The sequence below is a fragment of the Mobula birostris genome, chromosome X, assembly GCF_030028105.1.
Source record: "Mobula birostris isolate sMobBir1 chromosome X, sMobBir1.hap1, whole genome shotgun sequence".
Classification (NCBI taxonomy): Eukaryota; Metazoa; Chordata; class Chondrichthyes; order Myliobatiformes; family Myliobatidae; genus Mobula; species Mobula birostris.
The window spans coordinates 27,515,660-27,538,713 of record NC_092402.1 but is presented as its reverse complement, the minus strand read 5'-3'; the positions used below and the strand labels follow the sequence as shown (position 1 = coordinate 27,538,713).

The 23,054-nt window shown below is 38.4% G+C and overlaps 1 protein-coding gene across 1 annotated transcript; it reads left to right on the top strand.

Moving 5' to 3' along the window:
* Positions 1-2,203: 2,203 nt before the first annotated feature.
* Positions 2,204-22,336, top strand: slc35b1 (solute carrier family 35 member B1). The gene is made up of 9 exons (XM_072248617.1): positions 2,204-2,685; positions 6,350-6,447; positions 7,008-7,138; positions 10,224-10,254; positions 12,454-12,614; positions 14,879-15,005; positions 18,846-18,952; positions 20,887-21,040; positions 21,661-22,336. Exons 1-9 carry the CDS (start codon positions 2,477-2,479, stop codon positions 21,708-21,710), a joined length of 1,068 nt encoding a protein of 355 aa, XP_072104718.1. The 5' UTR covers positions 2,204-2,476; the 3' UTR covers positions 21,711-22,336.
* Positions 22,337-23,054: the final 718 nt, after the last annotated feature.

The window sequence follows — 23,054 nt, the reverse complement described above, 5'->3', positions numbered from 1 at the left end:
TGTTGTCAGAAAACTTAAATATGGCATTGGAGCTGTACTCTCATTTACCTTCACTGCTTTAACTTCAGTTACTCTGGTCTATCTATGTATCCAAAACCTTTTATCCTTTGTGCCATTCTTGTTAATCACTTGCATGCTTTATATGGTGGTTACGTGTGCCCTGAACTATGGTGGCCAGATTTAGACACTATACCACAGCCTATGCAGTTATATAAATGACTGGCATAACTTCTTTATTTTCACATCATTTGCTTTGGTTTATAAAGCCAAGGATCACACACATGCAAATCCACTGAACTGATAAGCAATGCAGGCACCTCATGGCTAATTACAACAGCAACACACACAAAATCATGCTGCCTTTCTTTTCTTTCTTGGTTTCATGGCTACCCAGAGAAGAAGAATTTCAAGTTGTATACAATATAATAGGCATCCGTTAGTCTTGTGAGACCATAAGCCTGGGCAAGGTTGTATGGAAGACCAGCAGTTACCCATGCTGCAAATCTCCCCTCTCCATGACACCAATGTTGTCCAAGGGAAGGGCATTAGGACCCATACAGCTTGGCACCAGTGTCATCGCAGAGCAATGTGTGGTTAAGTGCCTTGTTCAAGGACACAACATGTTGCCTCAGCCAAGGCTCGAACTAGCGAGCTTCAAATCACTAGACCAACGCCTTAACCACTTGGCCACGCACAAAATTGTATACTTTGATAATAAATAAATCTTTGAAAATGCTGGAGGGACTCAGCAGGTCAGGCAGCATCAATAGTCACCGTTTTGGGCCGAGACCCTTCAAGAGGACTGGGAAGGAAGGAAAAGATGCTGAAATAAGGTGAGGGGGGCGGTGGTGGAGAGGCTGATAGGTGAAGCCAGGTGGGTTGAAAAGATAAAGTTCAGGAGGGGAAGGAATCTGATAGGAGAGGATTTAAACGCAAACAACAGGAATTCTGCAGATGCTGGAAATTCAAGCAACACACATCAGAGTTGCTGGTGAATGCAGCAGGCCAGGCAGCATCTCTAAGAAGAGGTGCAGTCGACGTTTCAGGCCGAGACCCTTCGTCAGGACTAACTGAAGGAAGAGTTAGTAAGAGATTTGAAAGTTGGAGGGGGAGGGGGAGATCCAAAATGATAGAAGAAGACAGGATGGGGAGGGATGGAGCCAAGAGCTGGACAGGTGATTGGCAAAAGGGATATGAGAGGATCATGGGACAGGAGACCCAGGGAGAAAGAAAAGGGGGAGGGGGGAAACCCAGAGGATGGGCAAGGGGTATAGTCAGAGGGACAGGGGGAGAAAAAGGAGAGAGAGAAAGAATGTGTGTATATAAATAAGTAACGGATGGGGTACGAGGGGAAGGTGGGACATTAGCGGAAGTTAGAGAAGTCAATGTTCATGCCATCAGGTTGGAGGCTACCCCGACGGAATATAAGGTGTTGTTCCTCCAACCTGAGTGTGGCTTCATCTTTACAGTAGAGGAGGCCGTGGATAGACATATCAGAATGGGAATGGGTTCATCTTTACAGTAGAGGATGCTGATAGGAGAGGAGACTGGACCAAAGGAGAAAGGGGAGGAGGGGACTCAGGGGGAAGTAACAGGCAGGTGAGAAGAGGTGAAAGGTCAGAGTGGAGGGTAGAAGAGGGGGTATTTATTTATTGGAAGGAGGAATCAATATTCATGCCTTCAGGTAGTAGGCTTTTTTTGATTCAAATTTACTTTGTGTAACTCAAAGCGAATGTCCAGATCTGACTCCAGTTTACAAGAAGGTATAACCTGGCACAACTTTCTCAGCCCCATATGTCCCACAGATGCCGACCTCATGAACATTTCCAGCATTTTTAGTGTTGTTTCAGATTTGCATCTAAGTTATTTCTGTAAAAAAAAACGCAGTGTTTGTAAACAATCATGTAGGGGTGAAGCCAATGCTTCAAGGTTGGCACTGAAGGGTCGTCGGCCTGAAATGTTAACTGGTTTTCTCTCCAAACACATTTACCCAGCCATCACTGAAATCACCACACCTCAGATGAATTTCCCAAGTTCCAGCGGGACGGACAAGCAACTGCGAACACGCCCGCCACCCCAGTCCACCAATCCTGCTCCGCCAGCTCACTGAGGCGAGCACGCGCGCCCGTCACCACGGTACAAGACCGCCCAGCGCGCACGCGCACCTATCACCAATCAACACGACAGTCTAGGGCGCGTGCTTGATCAATGAACCATACGACAGATGGAGCGGATTAAAGGCCGGCGGAGGACCCTATATGTTGTAGTCCCTCCGACAGCGCTGGCGTAGTTCTCATTTAGCAACTCAAAGCTGTTTTATTAATTCACTTATGAGACTCTACTTTTTAAATGTTTCTCCTGTGTTGAATAGAAATATATTATGGAAGCTATTTGAGCTCTGCAATTTTGTTGCATTCTCAGGCGGCGGCTTTGACTCCTCGCCTTTGTTGGGTCCTGGCTGACGGCGCGGGGGCTGATGGGGCCTACTCAATATGTTGCCGTGGAGTCGGAGCCGCCGCCGCCGCTGGGGAAACAGAGCGTGGCATTTGTGGTTGCTGGTGAGATAGAGCGGAGCGCTGTTAGGAACTCCATGGAGAGGATCCAGAGCGACCGGCTGCGGTTGCTGCTCTGTTTCGTGGCTGTTTTCGTTTGTTACTTTTACTACGGGATCTTACAGGAGGCCATGTAAGTGCTAGAGGGCCGGGAGAACATCCCTCGTCCAAATGGCGGTGCTATTGCTGTGCTAACTTGGGGGCAAATGTCGTGGCAGAAAGGATTGTTAGGGTGGAGAGGCTTCTCTCACAGCTTAACCTAAGAATGTTTTTGCACATTAAATTGTATGTTGTATCATGCAGTCGGTCTGTTCCTGGTAATTTGAGTAATTGAAGGGTGTGACAGTGGCCTTTTGTAAGAATACATTGGAAACCTAATCCTAGTATTGAAATAAATTGGTATTTCTTTTGCGTTTAAAACTGTAGTGGATCAGAGCCTGTCGTATTTTCAGTTTTGGAAAAGCGACCTGGCAGAGAAAAAGGGTCCAAAATCTGCAGAAATATACAAATGTTAAATTTGGTTTTATTGTTTAAAGTATCTGATATAAAGAGATGTTCAAATATTATAGTAACTGGCAACTCCTGGAGAAAAGATTTCTCCCAGTTGACTTTATCTGCATGTTCAAAGTCTTGAATATGATGGTGTGGCTAATAAGCTGGGTCTCAAGATTTTTTTAGAAAATATTGTTAGATGTTTGTGGTTGGCTGAAAGATCTATCACTGTTCTTCATGCTCAATGTTCTATGTTGAGAAAGATGGAAAATGCACAAGGATAGATGTTCAAAACACTAGAAATATGGTCAATAATTGCAAATAAATGCATTATGCACAGATGTCTAGTAAAAATAGTATAGAGAAATGGCAAAGCTTATTGACAGTTATTTACACTTCGGTACTGTGATTATTGTGACTAATGGTCAGTTGTAGTGTAGTAGTAGTGACCATTCTGAGTGGCAGGGAAGGCTCTATCTTTAAACTGAAATTTCTACTGAACCTTGGGATAGTTGTAGAAGGAAATGTGCATTAGATTACAATTTGCATATGTTGGTTCGTGATTTTGAAAATAGTTGGATGGAGAAGAAAACTAGGCTGCTGGATGACATTGATGCATTGATTTGGTGACTGAACAAGTGAGAAGTATCATTAATGGTAGGGCAAATAAGGGAAGAGAAAACTCAATGAGTACAGAGAAAGGGATTTAGAAGTGTGTATTCAGAGTGTAGAAGGCATTTAATAAAACATGAGATAATTCAAAGGTGTAAGAAATTGCAAATGCTGGAATCTGGAGGAAGAAATAATCTGGAAGAGCTGAATGAAGTAGCATCTGTGGGAGGGCCAATTTCCATCTGCAGGGTTTTGTTCTGAAACGTTGACAAATTCTCCCCCCCCCCCCCCCCCCCCGTTGATGCTGCCTGCTTGACCTGCTGAATTTCTCCAGCAGATTGTTTGTGTGAAACGCCTCCTTGTGTTGTTCATGTTTTAAGTACTTAGAAGCGGGAAGCAAATAACTCAAAAGATATGCAAGGATTAGAATGGGTTTGGGGAGGAACTTCGAGGGTTCTGAGTTGGAGAATTTTTATTCTGAGCTAAGTTTAGGTAGATTAGAATTGTTTTCTATAGAACATAGTGGGCTGATGGGAGAACTAAGGTTTGTAAAATTGTGAGTAGCCCAGCTAGATTAAGTAGAAATTACTAGTTTCCTTAGCACAGTTAATAGTTTGGGTGTAGATTTAAACAAATGATTCATGATCCTTGTATTGAGGGTTAAGTTAGTTGGGGGGGGCACTGACTGTTTTGTTAAACTGGATTCTGTATTTATTTTTAGCTGTGTATACAAAGACACACCCTAAAGTTTATTAATATCTAGTTTATGTTGAGAATGCTGGCAAATAAACAACCTAACAATAGTTTCCTTATTTAAAATGCAGGAAATTGCAGCAGGTGTAATGTGCATTTCAGCATAATTTGTTTGAAATCAATCTTAAAAGCTTCGTCAGTACTGAAGACTCCTTATGGTCTGTTCTCGATCTATCGCATTTCTTATAAGAATATTCACTACTTAATTTAAACAATGGAATTTTGTTTATTAAAGTTTACACATTTGTATTGTAAAGACACAAACCAAAATATTTTCAGATTGTATTGAAATTTGTTTCACTCCCTCCCTAAAAGATCAAATAAAGTGAAAGGTGCTGCTTGCAGTGTATGTGTCAGTGTGACATGGGCACAGTTCTGGCTAGGTCCTTTAATTTTCTAGGCCCATTTCACCATCAACTGCCCACTTTCATACCTTGGTTTGTTCGAGGAGGATTGTGGACATTGGCAGCCTCAGTGTTTTGGTTCAGTAGATCAGAGCTGAAATTTTCTTGTACTTTATGCCAGTACCAGCAAAGCAACAAAAATGGTGGGCTGGAAATGCTGCATAAACATTCATTTAGCATTTTAATGGCTGGGGTCTGTTAGGGATTACATTTGGGAATTCAGATACCATTGTTTTGGTGAAGGAAAGTTGGTGGACTTGCCGTAAATCCCCCCCCCCACTCCCTCCATGTACCTGAGGATTCTAAGTCTACCCTTACCTCATGTCCAACTGCAAAACACTTGGAAAATGATGCTACCAAGACCTTTGGTCTTAGCATTTTCCTCATAACCTGTGGTATAACCAGATAATTTTTTCCATTAATTGTTTTGGGCACATGGCCAAGTGGTTAAGGCGTTCGTCTAATGATCTGAAGGTCGCTAGTTCGAGCCTCAGCTGTGGCAGCTTGTTTGCATCCTTGAACAAGGCTGTAGTGTCTGTGCGAGGAGTGGCGCCCCACACAGATTTCCAACCTGCGCCTTGTAAGGTGTGAAAATGCCGGACGCAGGCCTCTCATGGTCTGAGTCGACATTCCCTCCCCCCGATGGATGTTAACTATTGTTCCAACAGCAGGCAGTCTTTTTGCTCCAATAGAGTGTATGGGTCAAATAACACCGCAATTGAGTGATTAGGTTTCTGAGAGGTGGTCTTTAAGTTGATAGCTAATTGGTTGTGTTGTTGCATAAATTTTGGAATCTCATCCAACTCATACAGAGATGTGTCAATTACTCGGCGGCCATATTAGAGACTCGGGCTGTATGTGCGCACTACATATTTAGAGGAATTGGTAGAAGATTAGAGAGATGATGAAAGACATTTTTGCTTGAGTGGTAAGGGGTCAGCAAACTTGCTGGATAGTGTAGGCAGAAACCATCTTCATATTTAAACGATGTTTCAGTAAGCAGTTTGTATGCCTTTACAAGATAGATGCTTTATTGATCCCAAAGGAGATATGGGATTTAGCTCTATGGCTTAGTTGCAGTTTGATTTGATAAAAAGAGCTGTCTTCATCAGGTGATATAAATAATATTTTCTGGTATTAATCTAATATTGTCTGAAGATGGTAGCTATAATGAACTGGAGCTGAAAAGGTTGGAGTTTGACTATTTGTATATAAATAATATAGCTGTGGTACTTCATCTAAACTCAGTAAACATGAATTGTTCTCATTCTTTGGGAGCAATTCTGATTTAATTTTCTCAGGTTTAATTAGTTTCATTCCAGCATTTGTACAAAACCAAATGTATATGGTGGTATTCTGCATTAAAAAAAAATTTCAAATTGTATATCAAGTTGAATCTGCTTAAAGATCATTTTAAGTTTTTGTTTCTAAGTGCACAGATGTTGCTTAATCTTCTGAGTACATCCTTCCAGCACTTTATTTTCACTGTGAAGTTTGTTCTCATTCAGTACTTAACCATCTTTTTTTTGTTTGCAGAACCAGAAGTAAATATGGAGAGCAGCAAGAAACATTTGTATATGCAAAATCACTTGTGTTTGTCCAGTGTATTATTAATGCTATTTTTGCCAAACTAAGTAAGTAACTACAAGTTTTCAGCAAAAAAAAAAATCAACAGTAGTTTTCTGTAGTGGATAATGAAATCTCTTGAGCTACTGAGATATTGCCTAGTGTCCACAGGAAAAATTAAAATTATATAAAATATTCTAGAAGAGCAATAAGGTTAGAATCTGAGGCTTTAAGACTTTGTATTCATGCTGACAAACAAATAGCCATTCATTGAAGTGAAAATTTGGCTTTTTTTAATAGGCATATTTGCAGACAGTTTGCTTTAATACTTGGTCAGATTCACAAAGCTGTGATATTATAGATTGCATCAGAGAACAATAGGTACTACTGGACAATTTGCAGGTATAATTTAAATCAATTAGAATATTGTAATTGATAAAATATATCAAGATGTAAACAAACTAACTTTTTGACTGTTCAGTGTGTTATCTCTAGCCATTTGTAATTTCTAAATATAAACATACTTGCACAATGTTTGAGTGACAATATTAAATATTTTGGAAGACACTTGTGTTTGACCTGTTCTCTGAATTGTTTATTGGTAAAATATTTTTGCATCTTGTTCCAGTGTTACAATTATTTGAAAAGGCATCAGTTGAACGAACGCCTCACTGGCTGTATGCAGTTTGTTCAATGTCTTACTTAGGGGCCATGGTCTCCAGTAATTCTGCCCTCCAGTATGTCAACTATCCAACACAGGTTTGTATTGCATATTAAGTGCAACTTCAAGGAGAATATAGTCTTAACCTCCATATCTAGCTTACGTGAGAAGATAAGACAGTCGGCCCTCTGTATCCGCGGGTTTCACATCTGCGGATTCAACCAACCGTGGATCGAAAATACTGTACAGGTTTCCCCGTTATCCGAAAGTAGAGCAGAAATGGCGTAAAGCAAAGAAGCAATTACCATTAATTTATATAGGAAAAACTTTCGAGCGTTCCCAGACCCAAAAAATAACCTACCAAATAACACACACAACCTAAAATAACACTAATACATAGTAAAAGCAGGAATGATATAAAGTAGAAATAATGTATGTACAGTACAGTGTGGTTTCACTTACCAGAATTGGGAAGACAGCGAGCACACTGGAAGGTCATACAGTTCTTGAAAAGAACTCAAAACATCCTGCAAACCTGCTCTAAACCTACGTGCCCAAAACTAAAGTCATACTTTTCTGCAATCATTGCAGTACTGTCAATCGTAGCGAAAATCTCACGCAGTTCAAAGCTATGACGTGTGCGTGACCTCTATAACGGCTCGCTGCAAAACAAATACTGAACGCTATTTTCACTCTGTGCCACTCTCGCTGCTCGGGGTGCGCGCTGCCTCTATAACAGCTTGCTGCAAAACAAAAACGCTGAACGCTATTTTCGCATTTCGCCACTCGCTGCTCGGGGTGTGCGCTGCCTCTATAACGGTTCTCTGCAAAACAAACGTTGAACACTATTTTCGCTGAGGCAGCATCAGCGTTCCCAGAAGAGCTACAATGGTTGCGTCTGTACTGAACATGTACAGACTTTTTTCTTGTCATTGTTCCCTAAACAATAGAGCATAACAACTATTTACATAGCAGTTGCATTGTATTAGGTATTATAAGTAATCTAGAGATGATTTAAAGTATACCGGAAGATGTGCGTAGGTTGTATGCAAATACAACACCATTTTATATAAGGAACTTGAGTATCCGTGGGCGGGGGCGAGGGGGGTCCCAGAACCAATCCCCCACGGAGAAGGAGGGCCGACTGTACTGAAGTACAGTGGATTCTGGTAAATTGAGATGCATCAGGACCAGCACGTTTTGGCCCAGTTATGGGGCTCCTCCCAATTAACTGAAGTTTCATGGAAATAGTTAAAGGTATATTTAAAAAAACGGCTAGTCTTTAACTGAGTAACAAATTCTGTATTTCACTTAAATACATAAATTGAACACTCCCAATACTACAGTACTATAAAACAGTATATTAATTCTTAATAGCTATCAGTGGCGGAATTCATCCTGTGTTCACTGCTGTGTTCTTTTGATTTACTGAACAAAATCAACATAGACCCCTAGTGCAAATCATGGACTGCCTTCATACAATGCTTTGGACGATAATATCCTCATTTCCTTTTCACTCCCGACCCTTTCTATTATCTCCAAGCCCGAATGCTTGAAATGTAGTGAGCAAAACAGTTCTGGATTGTCTACTGCTTATTACTTGCCAAATATTAGTGACAAAAATCCCTGCTTTTTGAACACAAGTACACGTGCACGTGACTGATGCTAGTTAGAAACTGTTCGGCAACAGTCTCTTGCCCCAGTGAAGTGCTGTAGTGTCCCAAATAACAAAGAGAACCCTGGCTATTTCCTCAATTAGTTTTTGTTCTTTAAGAGTTGTCTCAAATAAGCAGCAGCCCCGATTAACCGATGGCCTGCTTAACCAGAATCCACCGAATTTTCCAATAGCAGCTTTCTTTTATGAAATGGATGGAGATTGCTTGATTTAAGGATATTTGATACATGAAATTCTTTTTGAAATATTGGAAGTTTTTATAAATTGTGAATTTATTGTATTTGAAATTTTGGATGTTTTATGAAGTACATTGACACTAAAAACATTTGAGATAGGTATGTTAAGTACAAAAAAAAAAGCAATAATTAATTCAAATCTCCATGTAATACCCAACCTTCAGTTCACTGATCTCTTAAATGTTTAGATTTTTCTGAATAACATTTTCCTAGTTTAATTTATTAACTTTTAAATGATTTCTGGGAAAAAATAACATGGTTTGTTAGGGCATAAGATGCATTCTAAGAAAACCATAAACCTGGATTTGAATTCTTACTGTAATGGAGTATTGTTTATGGATTAGCAAGTCAGTTATGCCTTGTGAAATAATTCACCTTGCTTATTATATTAAATTATCCAAACAACTTGCGTTCCAACCACACACATTCACTAAGTTCAACACAGACAATTTTGAGAAAAATGTACAGTTAACATAGGAATTCCTACCAGGCCTTTTTGAAGCAAGTAATATAGAAAAATCACCTTGCTGTTCATTTTTTGCCTCCAGTCATGAACACTGGTGCAGCATATGGTACTGCTGCTTCACAGTTGCAGCAACCTGCGTTCACTCTGATCTTTCCTGTCTCTGGAGTTTTGCCTGTTGGTTGTTAACCTCTTGACATCTCAAAAGCTATAAAGATTGTTACTGCTTTCAATGTTTTTCACATTCAGAAATATTTAGTCTATTAAATTGCACTGAATAAGATTAACAAATGTATAAATTAAACTAAACTTTAAAAAAAAAAATGGTTTCTTATTTCAATTCCGTTTTAATCATAGGCATATAAACTGCTTTGAAGTTGCTGGTTCTCGGGTAATGCTAGATTTGATAGGCAGTGTATTGTCATCTGTCCTACATAACACTGGAGAATCGTAAGTCAGACCAGACTTACCACCCATCTCCATACTGAGCCCAATAGCTAAACAAACTGACAGATCATCCTTCCTGAAGCAACTAGTATTCATTGAAGCCTCTGAGTTGCTTCAGTTACAATGATTGAATGCTGGTAATTTTGTTCTTTGGTTGAGCATATTGCTCTGATTTAAATATTTTTATTACTGCTTATGACATTAGAAACATTTTGTCATTATGCTATTCACTGAAGTACAAATTGTGATGTTAATGTTTACAAATGTTTTGTGTATGTTTCATTTTGTTTCTTTTAAAAAATGATTTTACCCAAAGGTAATTTTTTCCCATTTGTCATCAGCTGATGTTTTTTTCATTTCAGGTTCTAGGAAAATCATGCAAGCCCATTCCAGGTAAGTTAATGTGATTATAGAATATTAAAAAGTTAAGTATTCCTTGACAATGGCAATTTAAAACATAGAATAGTACAGCACATTACAGGCCCTTCGGCCCACAATGTTGTGCCGACCCTCAAACCCTGCCTCCCATATAAGCCCCCACCTTAGATTCCTCCATATACCTGTCTAGTAGTCTCTTGCATGATTTGCATGATGTACCTGGCATTTGTTATTCCTGCACTATGTGTACTCTTCAGCAAGTTGCCAAGGGCTTTGTATTAACTTAAAATTAACCAAAGCAATTTGATAGATAAGGGGAGTGGATACATGCTAATAGGAACATTGGAAGTGTCCTCCAAATCGTGCATGCATCCTGGGTTGGAGAATTTATTGTTATTCATTCTTTGTCATTGGGTCTGATTACCAGAACATTCTAGCCATCAGCTGCATAGAAGCACCTTAACCATAAAGATTGCAGCAGTTTAGTGTGATAGCTTGCCATTTTCATAGTCTTGAACTGTATGGCACAGAAAGAAGCACTTTGGCCCACTATATCCATGCTAATCCACTTGCTTGCCTTTCCTAGATGCTGGAGGAATTCAATGGGTCAGATGGCATCTGTGGAGAGAAGTTGACAGTTGGCGTTTTGGGTCAAGACTCTTCATCTGATCTAATAAAGGGTCCATTTCCCACTGTAGATGCTGCCTGACCCACCGAGCTCCTCCATTTAGTTTGTTGCTCCAGATTCCAGCATCTACAATCTCTTGTATCTCCATTTTTCTATTTAATGGTCTGTCTAACTTGCTTAAAGTTTACTCTGAAAGCTGGCAGGTCAGGTTGCAACTGTATAAAACTGGGTTAGACTGTTCTGGAGGGTGGAGAGGCTTTGGTAAGAGGTTCACCAGGATGTTGCTTAGATTAGAATGTTAGACAAACTTGAATTGTTTTCTCTGGTGTGTTATGGAGCAAGTTTAAGAGAGATTTGAGACATATTTATAGTGAAATAGTTGAGCCCCAACTTGATCATGGATGTAGTGTGAAAGAGATGCTGGGCCATTGGCTAATGGGTAGTTATGGTGCATATTTTTGCTGCAATTGATGGATGGATGATGTGGGCCATTGATTGCACAGAAACGTGCACAAAGCTTCGTAGTAACTGAGTAATGAGTAATCTGCGTCCATCTTTCAGTATAATTGTGCTATTACCCAGCATGAGAGAGGGAAACCTCAGTTGTGGTGATGTGTTGCCCTCGCCCTCAGACCATGTAGATTGGCAAGGACAATTATGTTGGCTTTTTGTCTGCTATAGACCAAGTCCTCCATGATGTATCCTTGAGGGTACAACTGGCTCAACCAGTGTTGGTAACACAAAGCCAGTCTTGCTAGTGGGTGTACAGTGAAGTGCCTCTCTGAATGTACATATTGTGTCCTTGTGTTCAGTACTGTTTCCAGTCATTCTGGCTGAATGTAATATGCTGGTCAAAGTCAGAAATTGTGTGCAGGGTGAGGAGTTTAAACATGGGAAGATTCCAGTCTGTCAGTGCATCCCAGAATATTTGTGCATTTACAGATTATTCTTTGAGGTTAGCTTTGCAGCAGCAATTTTTTATGGTTGAATGAGTCAGTAAGATTAGCCTAATGTTAAGTTTTGCAACTAATGTTGATCAGCACAGAAGAAGTAGTGTATTAGAAGCAGCTAAAGCCATTTGCTTTGCTGATCAAAGTAATGACCATGATAATGAAACTTGTCTGCACAATGAAAATGTTTTAAGCATAATGGATAAGAAATTAACCTTGGATTGCTTTTGCTGAAGCTGTATGTTTATTCAACTCTAGCTGTATGTGCATGCTTTTCTCCTCCCCTGTCAACTAATCCAAAAAAATCAGTACCTGTTCAAATATACCTCATCTGTTTACTAATTAAAAGTAAAAAATGAAGTGTTGATGTCATCTGTGGTGAGTGAAACTCAGGTCAGACACCGAACACTTTCAACTTTTATTTAATTCTGATGGAAATTCATTATCATAAAATATTAACTGTTTTTCTCTCCATTCTTTCTACCTGACCTATTGAATATAGCAGTTTTTTTAAGAATGCTGGAATCTGAAATTTTGCCTTTGACTACTTAATTGGCATATTGCTTAATTAACTTCAATATTCCAAGGTGGATTTTCTTTTGTTTTTAAAGTTTCTTGCCTTAATTTGTATTATAGTGATGGTTTTAGGAGTCATTCTTGGAAGGAAAAGGTACCCATTGGCCAAGTATCTTTGCGTGTTGCTCATTGTTCTGGGAGTGGCGTTATTTATGTATAAACCCAACAAAGGAAAGGACAGTGCAAATGATCACATCTTTGGATTTGGAGAAATGTTATTAGTAAGTACATGGATTTTGGCTTTTATTACATTTTTAAAAACTTTAACTTTAAGACTTGGTAGAAAAATATGTCTAACAAGTCAGCTGGCCTATGAAAGCTTACAACAGTGATGTAAAGAGTTCTGAAAGGATAATTTGCTATTACTGAAGTGCTTAAAATGCTTTAAATTTTAATGAAACTTGAACATTTGAACTCCACTGTTTTACTATTTCTAACATTTTCTCTCCCCCTTTTCTTATTGTCTCAACTATTTCTTTTAATTATTTTTGTAACAAAGAAAATGTTAAAATGATTCCCCTATTCCCCTGGCTATTTTAGGGGCAGGAGCAGGTTTAGGAAGCGCTGGTCCATAATAATTATTGTAAAGCAAATGTAAGCCCAAAATGTTAAATTAGTCAGGCATAAATTTGCATGATCAATCGGTTATACAAAATAAGGATGATTTGTGATATTCTACATGTACAAACATTCAACTAAAATAAATTGGTTGCTGTTGGTTGTTAATCACCAAGGCTTTGACTACCGGGATAAATCTCCTGATCTCCTTTGCTTCTATTGAATTCATATTATGGATCTTCCAACTGATTATTGTGCAACGGGTAGATATATCCAATATCTAATTAAGGCATCTGTTAGTCTTGCGAGACCATGGATCTGCGCTTCGAAAGTCTTCACTGGGCAAGGTTGTATGGAAGACCGGCAGTTGCCCATGCTGCATGTCTCCCCTCTCCACGACACTGATGTTGTCCAAGGGAAGGACAAGGGCTGATACAGCTTGGCACCAGTGTCGTCACACAGCAATGTGTGGTTAAGTGCCTTGCTCAAGGATACAACATGCTGCCTCGGCTGGGGCTCGAACTCACGACCTTCAGATTGCTAGTCGAACGCCTTAACCACATGGCCATGTGCCCATACTCCAATATCTAGACTTAAAATATACATGAAAGCAAACAATGAAACTGCATCCTAGAGATCTTAGAAGACTGATACTGAATTGTGATAGATGTCCAATTACAAGATTTAAATTCATATATTTCATTTAAAATCTAAATAAACTAAAGGAAGCGGCAGAGATTTAAGCAGTTAATTTCTGTACTAGAAGTTAATACAAGTGAAATTATTTACTACAGAAAACTTGTTATTTGATGTGAAACACAATCTCAGGAGGCTTTTCTCAGCAAAAGTGCTAAGCTTTTGGTCCATCAGGTAGCAATGACACTACCCCTTCTGTTTGTCTATAAAGTACTGGTATTTTTTGCAGTTGCCACTAAGCGTTGTTAGTTGTCAAAAAAAAAAATCTTTCAAATCCAAAACGGGCAAAGCACACCTGCTGGTATCCATTCCCAGGCTATTATTGTTGACATTGGGGATTACACTTGGACAATTTTAATGAGTAAGTCACCTCTTTGACATCAGACTTCTGAGACAGGCTCTCCTCTCTGTGCTGTCATAGTGAGAAACTATCAGCTGAATGGAGGAAATTATTTAATGTCTCAAAGCTTCCTTAGTGCCAGTGTTACATACTTGGAAATTCCTGACTCAAAATGAAAAGAGCATCTGTGATAGCACTGACAACTTCAAGTCCTTCTGGAAGTACTGGAAGGCTGGCATATAGAAGGCGTGCTGCACTTAGTTTAGATGTAGGCAAGGCTGCGTGCTACATCTTGGTTGCTTGCTTAAATACTCAGATTTGTTAACGTATTTTTTTAAAAAGAATTATGTTCCTTTTAGTGAGCAATTTTATGGTAAACTGAAGACCACAAAACAGGATTTTGTTCCTTTTTTTGAGGACTATTTTTTGACTACTTTAATCTTTTTGTTTAGCAGTTTTGTTTAAATTATTGCAGTCTAGTCTTTATGTAAACTCCTTTGCTTAATTGTTACCTGGAATGTACCTGTGTGGTCCAATGTTGCCATTTCTATCCATTCAATCATTCTAGTCAGAGGAATTCTTCCTTGTTTGTCACAAATATTCTATGAGTAATATTATTCATTATCATAATATTCATCAGGAATTTCCAAGTATGTAACACTGGCACTAAGGAAGCTTTGAGACATTACATAATTTCCCCCATTCAACTGATAGTTTCTCACTATGACAGCTCAGAGAGGAGAGCCTGTCTCAGGAGTCTGATGTCAAAGAGGTGACTTACTCATGTTATCAGATATTATGTGTATGTTTTCTAAGTAAAATTTTACAACATGGAATTCACTTTTTTTAATCTTTGCCTTGATTCACTTGTTAATTATTTTTCTCTTTTAGTTGGCCTCCTTAACCTTGGACGGATTGACTGGAGTAGCACAAGAACACATGAGAGCTAATTTCCAGACTGGTTCAAATCAGATGATGCTGAATATTAATGTTTGGTCTAGTTTGTTCCTGGGAATAGGTAAAAACCTTGCAACAATTGTTTTATTTTAGTTAAGAGCATATTGAATTAGAAGTGCATCCTTAAACCAAACAACACGAAAATATAAAACATAGAAATTATAAATTGAGGGCATGTGAAGGGGAATAAATTGACAGATGAAACGGATCCTCCTGTTAATTCCTTAGGCAATTCTTTCATATTTTTCCTTTCAGTCACCTTGAATAAGCTTCTGAAGTTTGCTATTCATCCATTCAATGTTCTAAGGATCCCTCCAGGCACACAGATTCTTCCCCCTGGTTGAATAAACAACAAAGTGAGAGCTTAAAAATCCTCATCAAAGTTGCTGGTGAACGCAGCAGGCCAGGCAGCATCTCTAGGAAGGGGTACAGTCGACGTTTCGGGCCGAGACCCTTCATCCTGACATGTTGACTGTACCTCTTCCTAGAGATGCTGCCTGGCCTTCTGCATTCACCAGCAACTTTGTGTGTTGTTTGAATTTCCAGCATCTGCAGAATTCCTGTTGTTTGCTTAAAAATTCTATTGACCCTTTCAATGCATTTAACTCAGTTTCAGAAATATACATGGGATGGTAACCACTTTCAAATGTTCTGGTCATGTTTATTTCTGTAAATATAGGCTAGTATGTGTTCAGCAGCTCATAGACAATGCTTGAAGATTCTCTGTACTTTGCATCAACTTCTGATGAATATTTCCAGATGTCTTCACAAGCACCATCGCAATTTCTTTCATTGTTGACCCTCTGTATACAATCAGGTCTACAATGTTATGAGGCCATATTAAAGGTCTTCTGTGAACCATGTGATAGTCTCTCTCCACATCTCCATCAGCTGATAATGCTTCATCTTAAGTCCTGTAATACCTCTTGCTGGATGCTTGGGGGGGGGGGGGCGGGGGGAAGTAAAAAACAGCCACTCTTATAGATGCATGCATGCAGTCATAGCACTTCAAGTTTTGTTAACTTGTCTAAAATTGGTGAAATCTCCTTTAGTGTCTGATATTTTTCAGCTTTTAATAGAAAACTTTAGCATGGACTGTAATTTGTCACTGTTCTATTGCTATTGATTTTTTTGGGTTTGTTGATTATGTGAGCTTAGATATTCATCCATGTTATATTCTTTGCCTTGATATGTACTTGTCTCACCTGTCCTTCCTATCATTCCATTTCAACATTAAGAGAAATAGAAAATGTAGGCTTCTATAGAGCTGTTGCTTTATTACACTCTGGTCTTACACCATTTAATATATTATGGAGATTCTAGGGAGTAGCCATTGAAGTTCTGACTTGCACTTTGTATTAAAATAAGTACACTTTTTGCACTTTGTTCATTAATCACCTTTTCTGGAAAAAAAGCTTTGTTTAGTGATGGGGAAATTATACCTCGTATACATTTTATAGCTTGTAGAGTGATGAGTTGTGCCATAATTCAGTTGTAATTTGAAAGTTTACAGATTAACAGAACCAGTTTAATTTTGTTAGCAAAATGTGCCTCCTTAATTCTAAAGATTGAAATTTGACTTGATTAACATGATGTATTCTCCTTTAATCCACAAGAGGGTGCTCAAGTATAGTCTCTAAATTGAAAGTTTCCGAAGTGAAATTTAAATTCTTGTTGTCTGATACATAATGCAACCTTTACTTAGTCTTGATGTTCCATAGGCTTTCGCTCTTCTGATTTCAATCATAGGTTTTGGTTCTGCTGCAAGGGTTTGTGGCGAAACAGTCTCCCAAAACATGTCATGTTTCACCGATATTCAGGAGGCTACACAGGATACAGTAAATGACCCTAACAGATGTGTGGGTGAAGTGTCGCTTCACCTGGCAGGACTGTTTGGGGCCCTGAATGGTAGTGAGAGAAGAGATGTAGGGGCAAGTGTGACTCTTGTTCCTGTATATCGACGAGACCCAATGTAGATTGGGAGAAGCTTCATTGAGCACCAGTGCTGTGTCTGCCAAAGCAAAGCTATCTCCCAGTGGCCCCGATGTCAATTCTACTTCCCCTCCCATTCCTACATGTCAGTTTACAGCCTCCTGTACTGCAGCAATGAGGCCACACTCCAGTTGGAGGAGGAACTCTTTATATTCCGTCTGGGTAGCCTCCAACCTGATGGCATGAACATCGACTTCTCTAACTTCGAGTAATGGCCCACAACCTCCCTTCACCATTCCCCATTCCCACTTCTGTCTCTCCTCATCTCCTTACCTACCCATCACCTCCCTCTGGTGCTCCTCCCCCTTCCCTTTCTTCCATGGCCTTCTGTCCTCTCCTATCAGACTCCTTCCTTCTCCAGCCCTGTATCTCTTCCACTTTACTTCACCAACCCCCTTCCTGGTTTCACTTGTCAATTTCCTTCCCTCCCCCACCTTGTTACTCTGACTTCTCATCTTTTTTTTTCCTCCAGTCCTGATGAAGGGTCTCAGCCTGAAACGTTGACTATTTACTCTTCATAGATGCTGCCTGGCCTGCTGAGTTTCTCCAGCATTTTGTGTGTGTTGCTTGGAGTTCCAGCATCAGCAGATTTTCTCTTGTTTGTGATGAGGTCAGCTGATATGGGATGGCTGTGCTGTTTTAACATAGAATGGGAGTGCCTTATGTTTTGCCTATTAAATGTGCCAAACAGTCGGATGCCAGTAGTTGGCTGCCTGGAGTCACTGCACTTCAGAATTCAATAATATGATGACCTCAACCTTCAACCAGTCTAAAATTTATTGATTATCATAGTAATGTTTTAATATGTAATTTGGGAGGAAGGGAAGAGTTTTAAAAATTCACAATGGTGTGCAAAATCATTGCTGCAATTATTCATGGCTTTTGTTATGTAATCTAAGCATATAGGCTGATGAATGCATTGATCACATTAATTTGATGCCTTTGAGTGTATCTTTCATTTGGAAAGAAAGACTGTTTCAGCAGGCAATTTGAAGGTGAGAAGTTCACTCTAAAATCTGAAAGCTGTTATGTAAACAAATTTGGAATAGCTAGCTAGCTTTTACTACTTCCCAAACAAAGAATAGCTTTCCTGCTTCCTGATGCTTGTCAGTTTGTATTTGATGTGTGGTAATTCAGCATTATTATTTATTATTAAGCAAATATTAGTTTTAACTGGTATCTTGACTCTTGGAAAAACAGATTGAGGTGGTGATATGGGCATGAGGGTTGTGTTAAGAGGTAAATTGTATAGGGGAAAAAAAAATTCCATCTACACTAAATCTGTAACTGGGAAGGTACCAGTCCATGTTCTTGTACATTGTGCGCTTCTCTTTGCACATGGATTTTTATATGAAAATTTTAAAAAAGTTTTATTTAATAAAAATGTAAGGAATTGAAGGCATTTTAGCATGCAGGGAAAATTGGAGCTGGTTAACGTGAGTTTCAATCTGAAGATTGATGCAGGGTGATTTTAAAAATGCAAATAAATGCTGCAGAGAAGGATTAGTTGCATGCATTGCTCATTGCCATAGAGGCAGTGTTACTTCATTTATACAGTACAAAGTATTTTATTTTAATTTCTTAGAACTTGCATTAATATTAAAAGTTGAGTAACATGGAGATTTGTTTACAATCTGTCTTTGAAAACTTATTATCTGTAATGTTGAGTATTTGTCACGTTAGAAATTAAATTTTTAAAATCAAGTGCAACTTCCTGTTCATTAGTTTTGTGTAGATCCCCACAAATTTTAAATTTCCATTTTTTTTTAACAAAGTCGATTCAGACAGCCAATACAGTGTACTGTTTATTAGCTTATGCAATATTGCATTTTAAGTTTCACTTCTGTACCTGACTTGAAGTTGCAAATTGATCCTCATTCCAATAACTATTTTTTTGGCTATATTTTAGGAGTTTTTTGTACTGGAGAAATATGGGAATTTCTGAATTTCACTGAGCGCCACCCCAGTATTCTGTACAAGATACTTTTGTTTGGTTTAACTAGTGCTTTGGGCCAGGTTAGTATTTGCATTATATCTACAAACGTTTGTAGTACTTACAAAATTAGAAGGGAACAAACCTATTTAAGTGTAAAGTTACTTTTCATATTCCATAACTGCAATGTAAGCACTTATGGGTTTAAAACCTCAACATTTTAACTTCTGAAATGTGGACATAGCTGGCAAGTGTGCAATTAGTTGTGTACCCTTGATTTACTATCAAGGAGCTGGCAGTGAATCATGTGCCCGAGCTGTTGGAGGCCATGTGGAGAAGAACTTTTGCTCTGGAATGTTGAACATCTGACATATCACCCCTATTGTTGAAATTGTACAAGGCATTGGTAAGGCCAAATTTGGAGTATTGTGTACAGTTCTGGTCACTGAATTATAGGAAAGATGTCAACAAAATTGAGAGGGTACAGAGGAGATTTACTAGAATGTTGCCTGGGTTTCATCTCCTAAGTTACAGAGAAAGGTTGAACAAGTTGGGTCTTTATTCTTTGGAGCGCAGAAGGTTGAGGGGGGACTTGATAGAGATATTTAAAATTATGAGGGGGATAGATAGTTGATGTGGACAGGCTTTTTCCATTGAGAGTGGGGAAGATTCAAACAAGACATGAGTTGAGAGTTAAAGGGTAAAAGTTTAGGGGTAACATGAGGGGGACCTTCTTTACTCAGAGAGTGGTAGCTGTGTGGAACGAGTTTCCAGCAGAAGTGGTTGAGGAAGGTTCGATGGTGTCATTTAAAGTTAAATTGTACAGCTATATGGACAGGAAAAGAATGGAGGGTTATGGGCTGAGTGCAGGTCAGTGGGACTAGGTGAGAGTAAGAGTTCGGCACTGACTGGAAGGGCCGAGTTGGTGTATTGTTATATTGAAAGTATGTGTCAAGGAGGATAATGTGCTAGAGCGAAATTTCCATGTGATTGTTACAATAGCTACCCTCTGCCCTTGTGATAATGGCTATATATTTGAAAAATTAAGACTTGTGTTAAAGAAGCCTTGCCAGTTTACTGGGTGCTACCATGGTGAAGGCAGCTAGGTGCTCAAGATGAATGCACTGCTCATAAAGCACAGTAGTTTTTTTTTGTTCTGGGTGTTGTTGAACTGCTTGTATGTTGGAGCCACATTCATCAAAACAAGCTACACTTGTCCATTGCGCTCTTAATATCGGTCTAAAAGAGATAGAAGTAGTATCACCAAGTTGAGTCACTTGGTGACGTGCTCTAACGTTTTTGTAGCTAGTAGATTGTGGTTAATTGTGACTTGTCAACCCAAATGTGTTGGTAGTGGGGTTGCTGAGATGGTCGTAGAAGGGAAGTTGTCCACTTTCTTTTGTTAGAGATAACATCTGTGCTGTGTGGACTTAACCATTGGAGTCATTCTGAATTTTTTGCCATCTGGCTCAAATAATCTCATTTTCTAGAAAATCTGAATGGAATGAAACACTGCATTTTCTAAACAAAGATCTCCCATTTCTGACATGTTGGAGAGAGGTCAATAAAGATGGTCATTATATTAGATTCCCTGTGGAGCTTCTGTAGTGATATTCTGGGGCTGAGATGTTCAGCTTTTTTCAATGAGAATAATTTAGTGTAAAGTGTGTATTCCCAGTTGATATTCACTGTGAAGAGTGTGGAGATTCTTGCCTCAGTTTTAAAATGGACCAAGGCTGTTAATGGTCAAATTATTAGTGATCATGTGCCCCTTGACAGCAGTGTCAACTGAGATGTGTATATTTTGCTAATTAATAGTATACTGCTGGGGCTATCCATTTTACATGTGTATTGCACTAGTGTGAGAATATAAATATCTTTTAAAAATGATTAATTCCAGCTATGCTTTTCAAATTGTACATATTAAATTAAAGAAAACATTGTTTGTAGAAGTGTTGTATGGTATGGGTGTAAAAAAATATATATTATTTTATTTCATTTCTTTTCCCCCCCCCAGAGTTTCATATTTATGACTGTTGTTTACTTTGGACCTCTGACTTGTTCAATAATTACTACAACCAGAAAGTTCTTTACCATCCTTGGTTCTGTGCTTATTTTTGGTAATCCCATTAGCTCCTTGCAATGGGTGGGCACAGTTTTTGTATTCCTAGGTAAGTGATGCAAATTTTTCTTGCCAGAAGACAGGCTGCAAAACCAATCCCACACCAATGCCCTCTCCGTCCCCGGCTGCTTTTATTAGGCAATGCTCTAAGTGGAGTGTTAAAGTATACTTTCTCGGAGGTAATGGGTGGCAGTACTGATACTGTGCCTTAGTCTTCATTGTAATTAAAAGTACTGAACAAAAGTTTGATTTCAACAGAAAAGTGTAATTTGTTAATGAGTATGAACATCTTGAGGCCTGTACACCTGGAAATATTTGAATTGCTGTTTGTTATGAATCCTGAAAGGTTTAGACTTTGATTTAACTTTTGCTAGTATCATACTACCTTGCTATCTGTTTTTATTTAATACTAGTGCTAGTTGTGGACCCAAGTTCATAACCACATGTTGTATTTGTGAATGCAAGTTTTGAAAGTTTCTGCAAGTTTACATACATTTAACTTGGAAACATGCTTGGAAAATAATCTCTGCTACATTACAAGCAAATTAATTTGAGGTTAATGGAGTCCTAATTTAGATGCCTCTTAGTAAACCAGCAATACATAAGAACAATATTAAAGACATGTTTTATGAAACTGTTTCTAATTTTCATTTATTATTCTGTATTTAGGCCTTGGTTTAGATGCCAAATATGGAAAGGCACCCAAAAAAAATCAATAAATATTGAAGATTCAAGATTTTCATCTCCAAGAATGCTGCCTGAACTTTGATTTTCTTTTTATTTCATGCTTCAGCTGTAAAAGTTTAAATGTTTAGATTGCTTTACTTAGTTTCCCCAAGCCTGTGTGTCCACATGTCTTTCAAAAAGCTACACTTCATGTAAAGCAAAATTTAATGTGATTCTCTATTGCAGTCCTTGGGGCTAGTTATCTGCAGATTATTTGAAAATACTGATTGTTAATTTTTGAAGTGCAACAGAAATCTGCAGATGTTGGAAGTTGGAAGTTAAACAGAAAATGCTGGAAATAATAGATGAGGCACTACATGAAAGAGAAATGGGTACTTGTTAGGTTGATAACTTTATAAAAGATCAATGACCTGAAATATTACTTTTCTCTTTTCATGATGCTACTGGATCTGCTAGATTCTCAGCACGTCTATTTTTATTCTTGTTTTTGTATTGTCTGCAAATATCCTCTAATTCATATTTTAATTGTCCATTTATTAAAAAGTCAGAAGCCTTGTGTTACAAAACTGCATTGAATATAATTTATAAGTGGTTCTGTACAATATTTGATATACTGTAATCATAATTGAAACACTAAAAAGCCTTTTTCAGTTTGAAATGTCTTGATGTTTGTTCTAGTATAATACCCAAGTATTTTAACAGCTCCAGTCCCAAAAAAGTGTTTTAAATTACATTTTAAAAGTATTTTGAAACTTGATTTACATTTAAATGCACTGTATGCAAAATGATCTTTGGTGATTAGCTGTGGTGGTGATTAGAAGAAGAATGGGCACACTGGATATTGAAAAAAATTTTGGGACAACCTATGTCAATGAGCCATCTGTTGTTTTCCCAATGTCCCACCTGATATACAGAAGTTCTTAAATCAAATAATTTAATTTCAAAATAAAAGATTACAGTGTATTTATTGCAGTCTGTGTACATGGGGGTGTCATTGTATCACTGAAGGTATATAAATGAGAGAAAATTAACTTGTTAAAGGATATTGATTACTGATTTGATGGTCATTCAAAACTATGGAGGGATAGGACTGAATAAAGAGAAACAAATTATTTTTGGTGGTCATGAACTCCATTTAAAAGGAATAGATGATTAAATACAAGATGTCTAAGTTGGGAGCAGGATGAACATTATAACTGACTTTGGAAAATGTAAAATGCACCACTGGAGTAAAGTAGTGGTCTTCTCACTCTATGAATATTTATGAGTAGGTTATATAGGTAAATAAGGAAATGATAGGAACAGTTTATACTGGTGCCGCTCACATGATGTGCACTGTTTTTTCCTTGGCCTGGTCTTGTGAGAATTAAATTGGA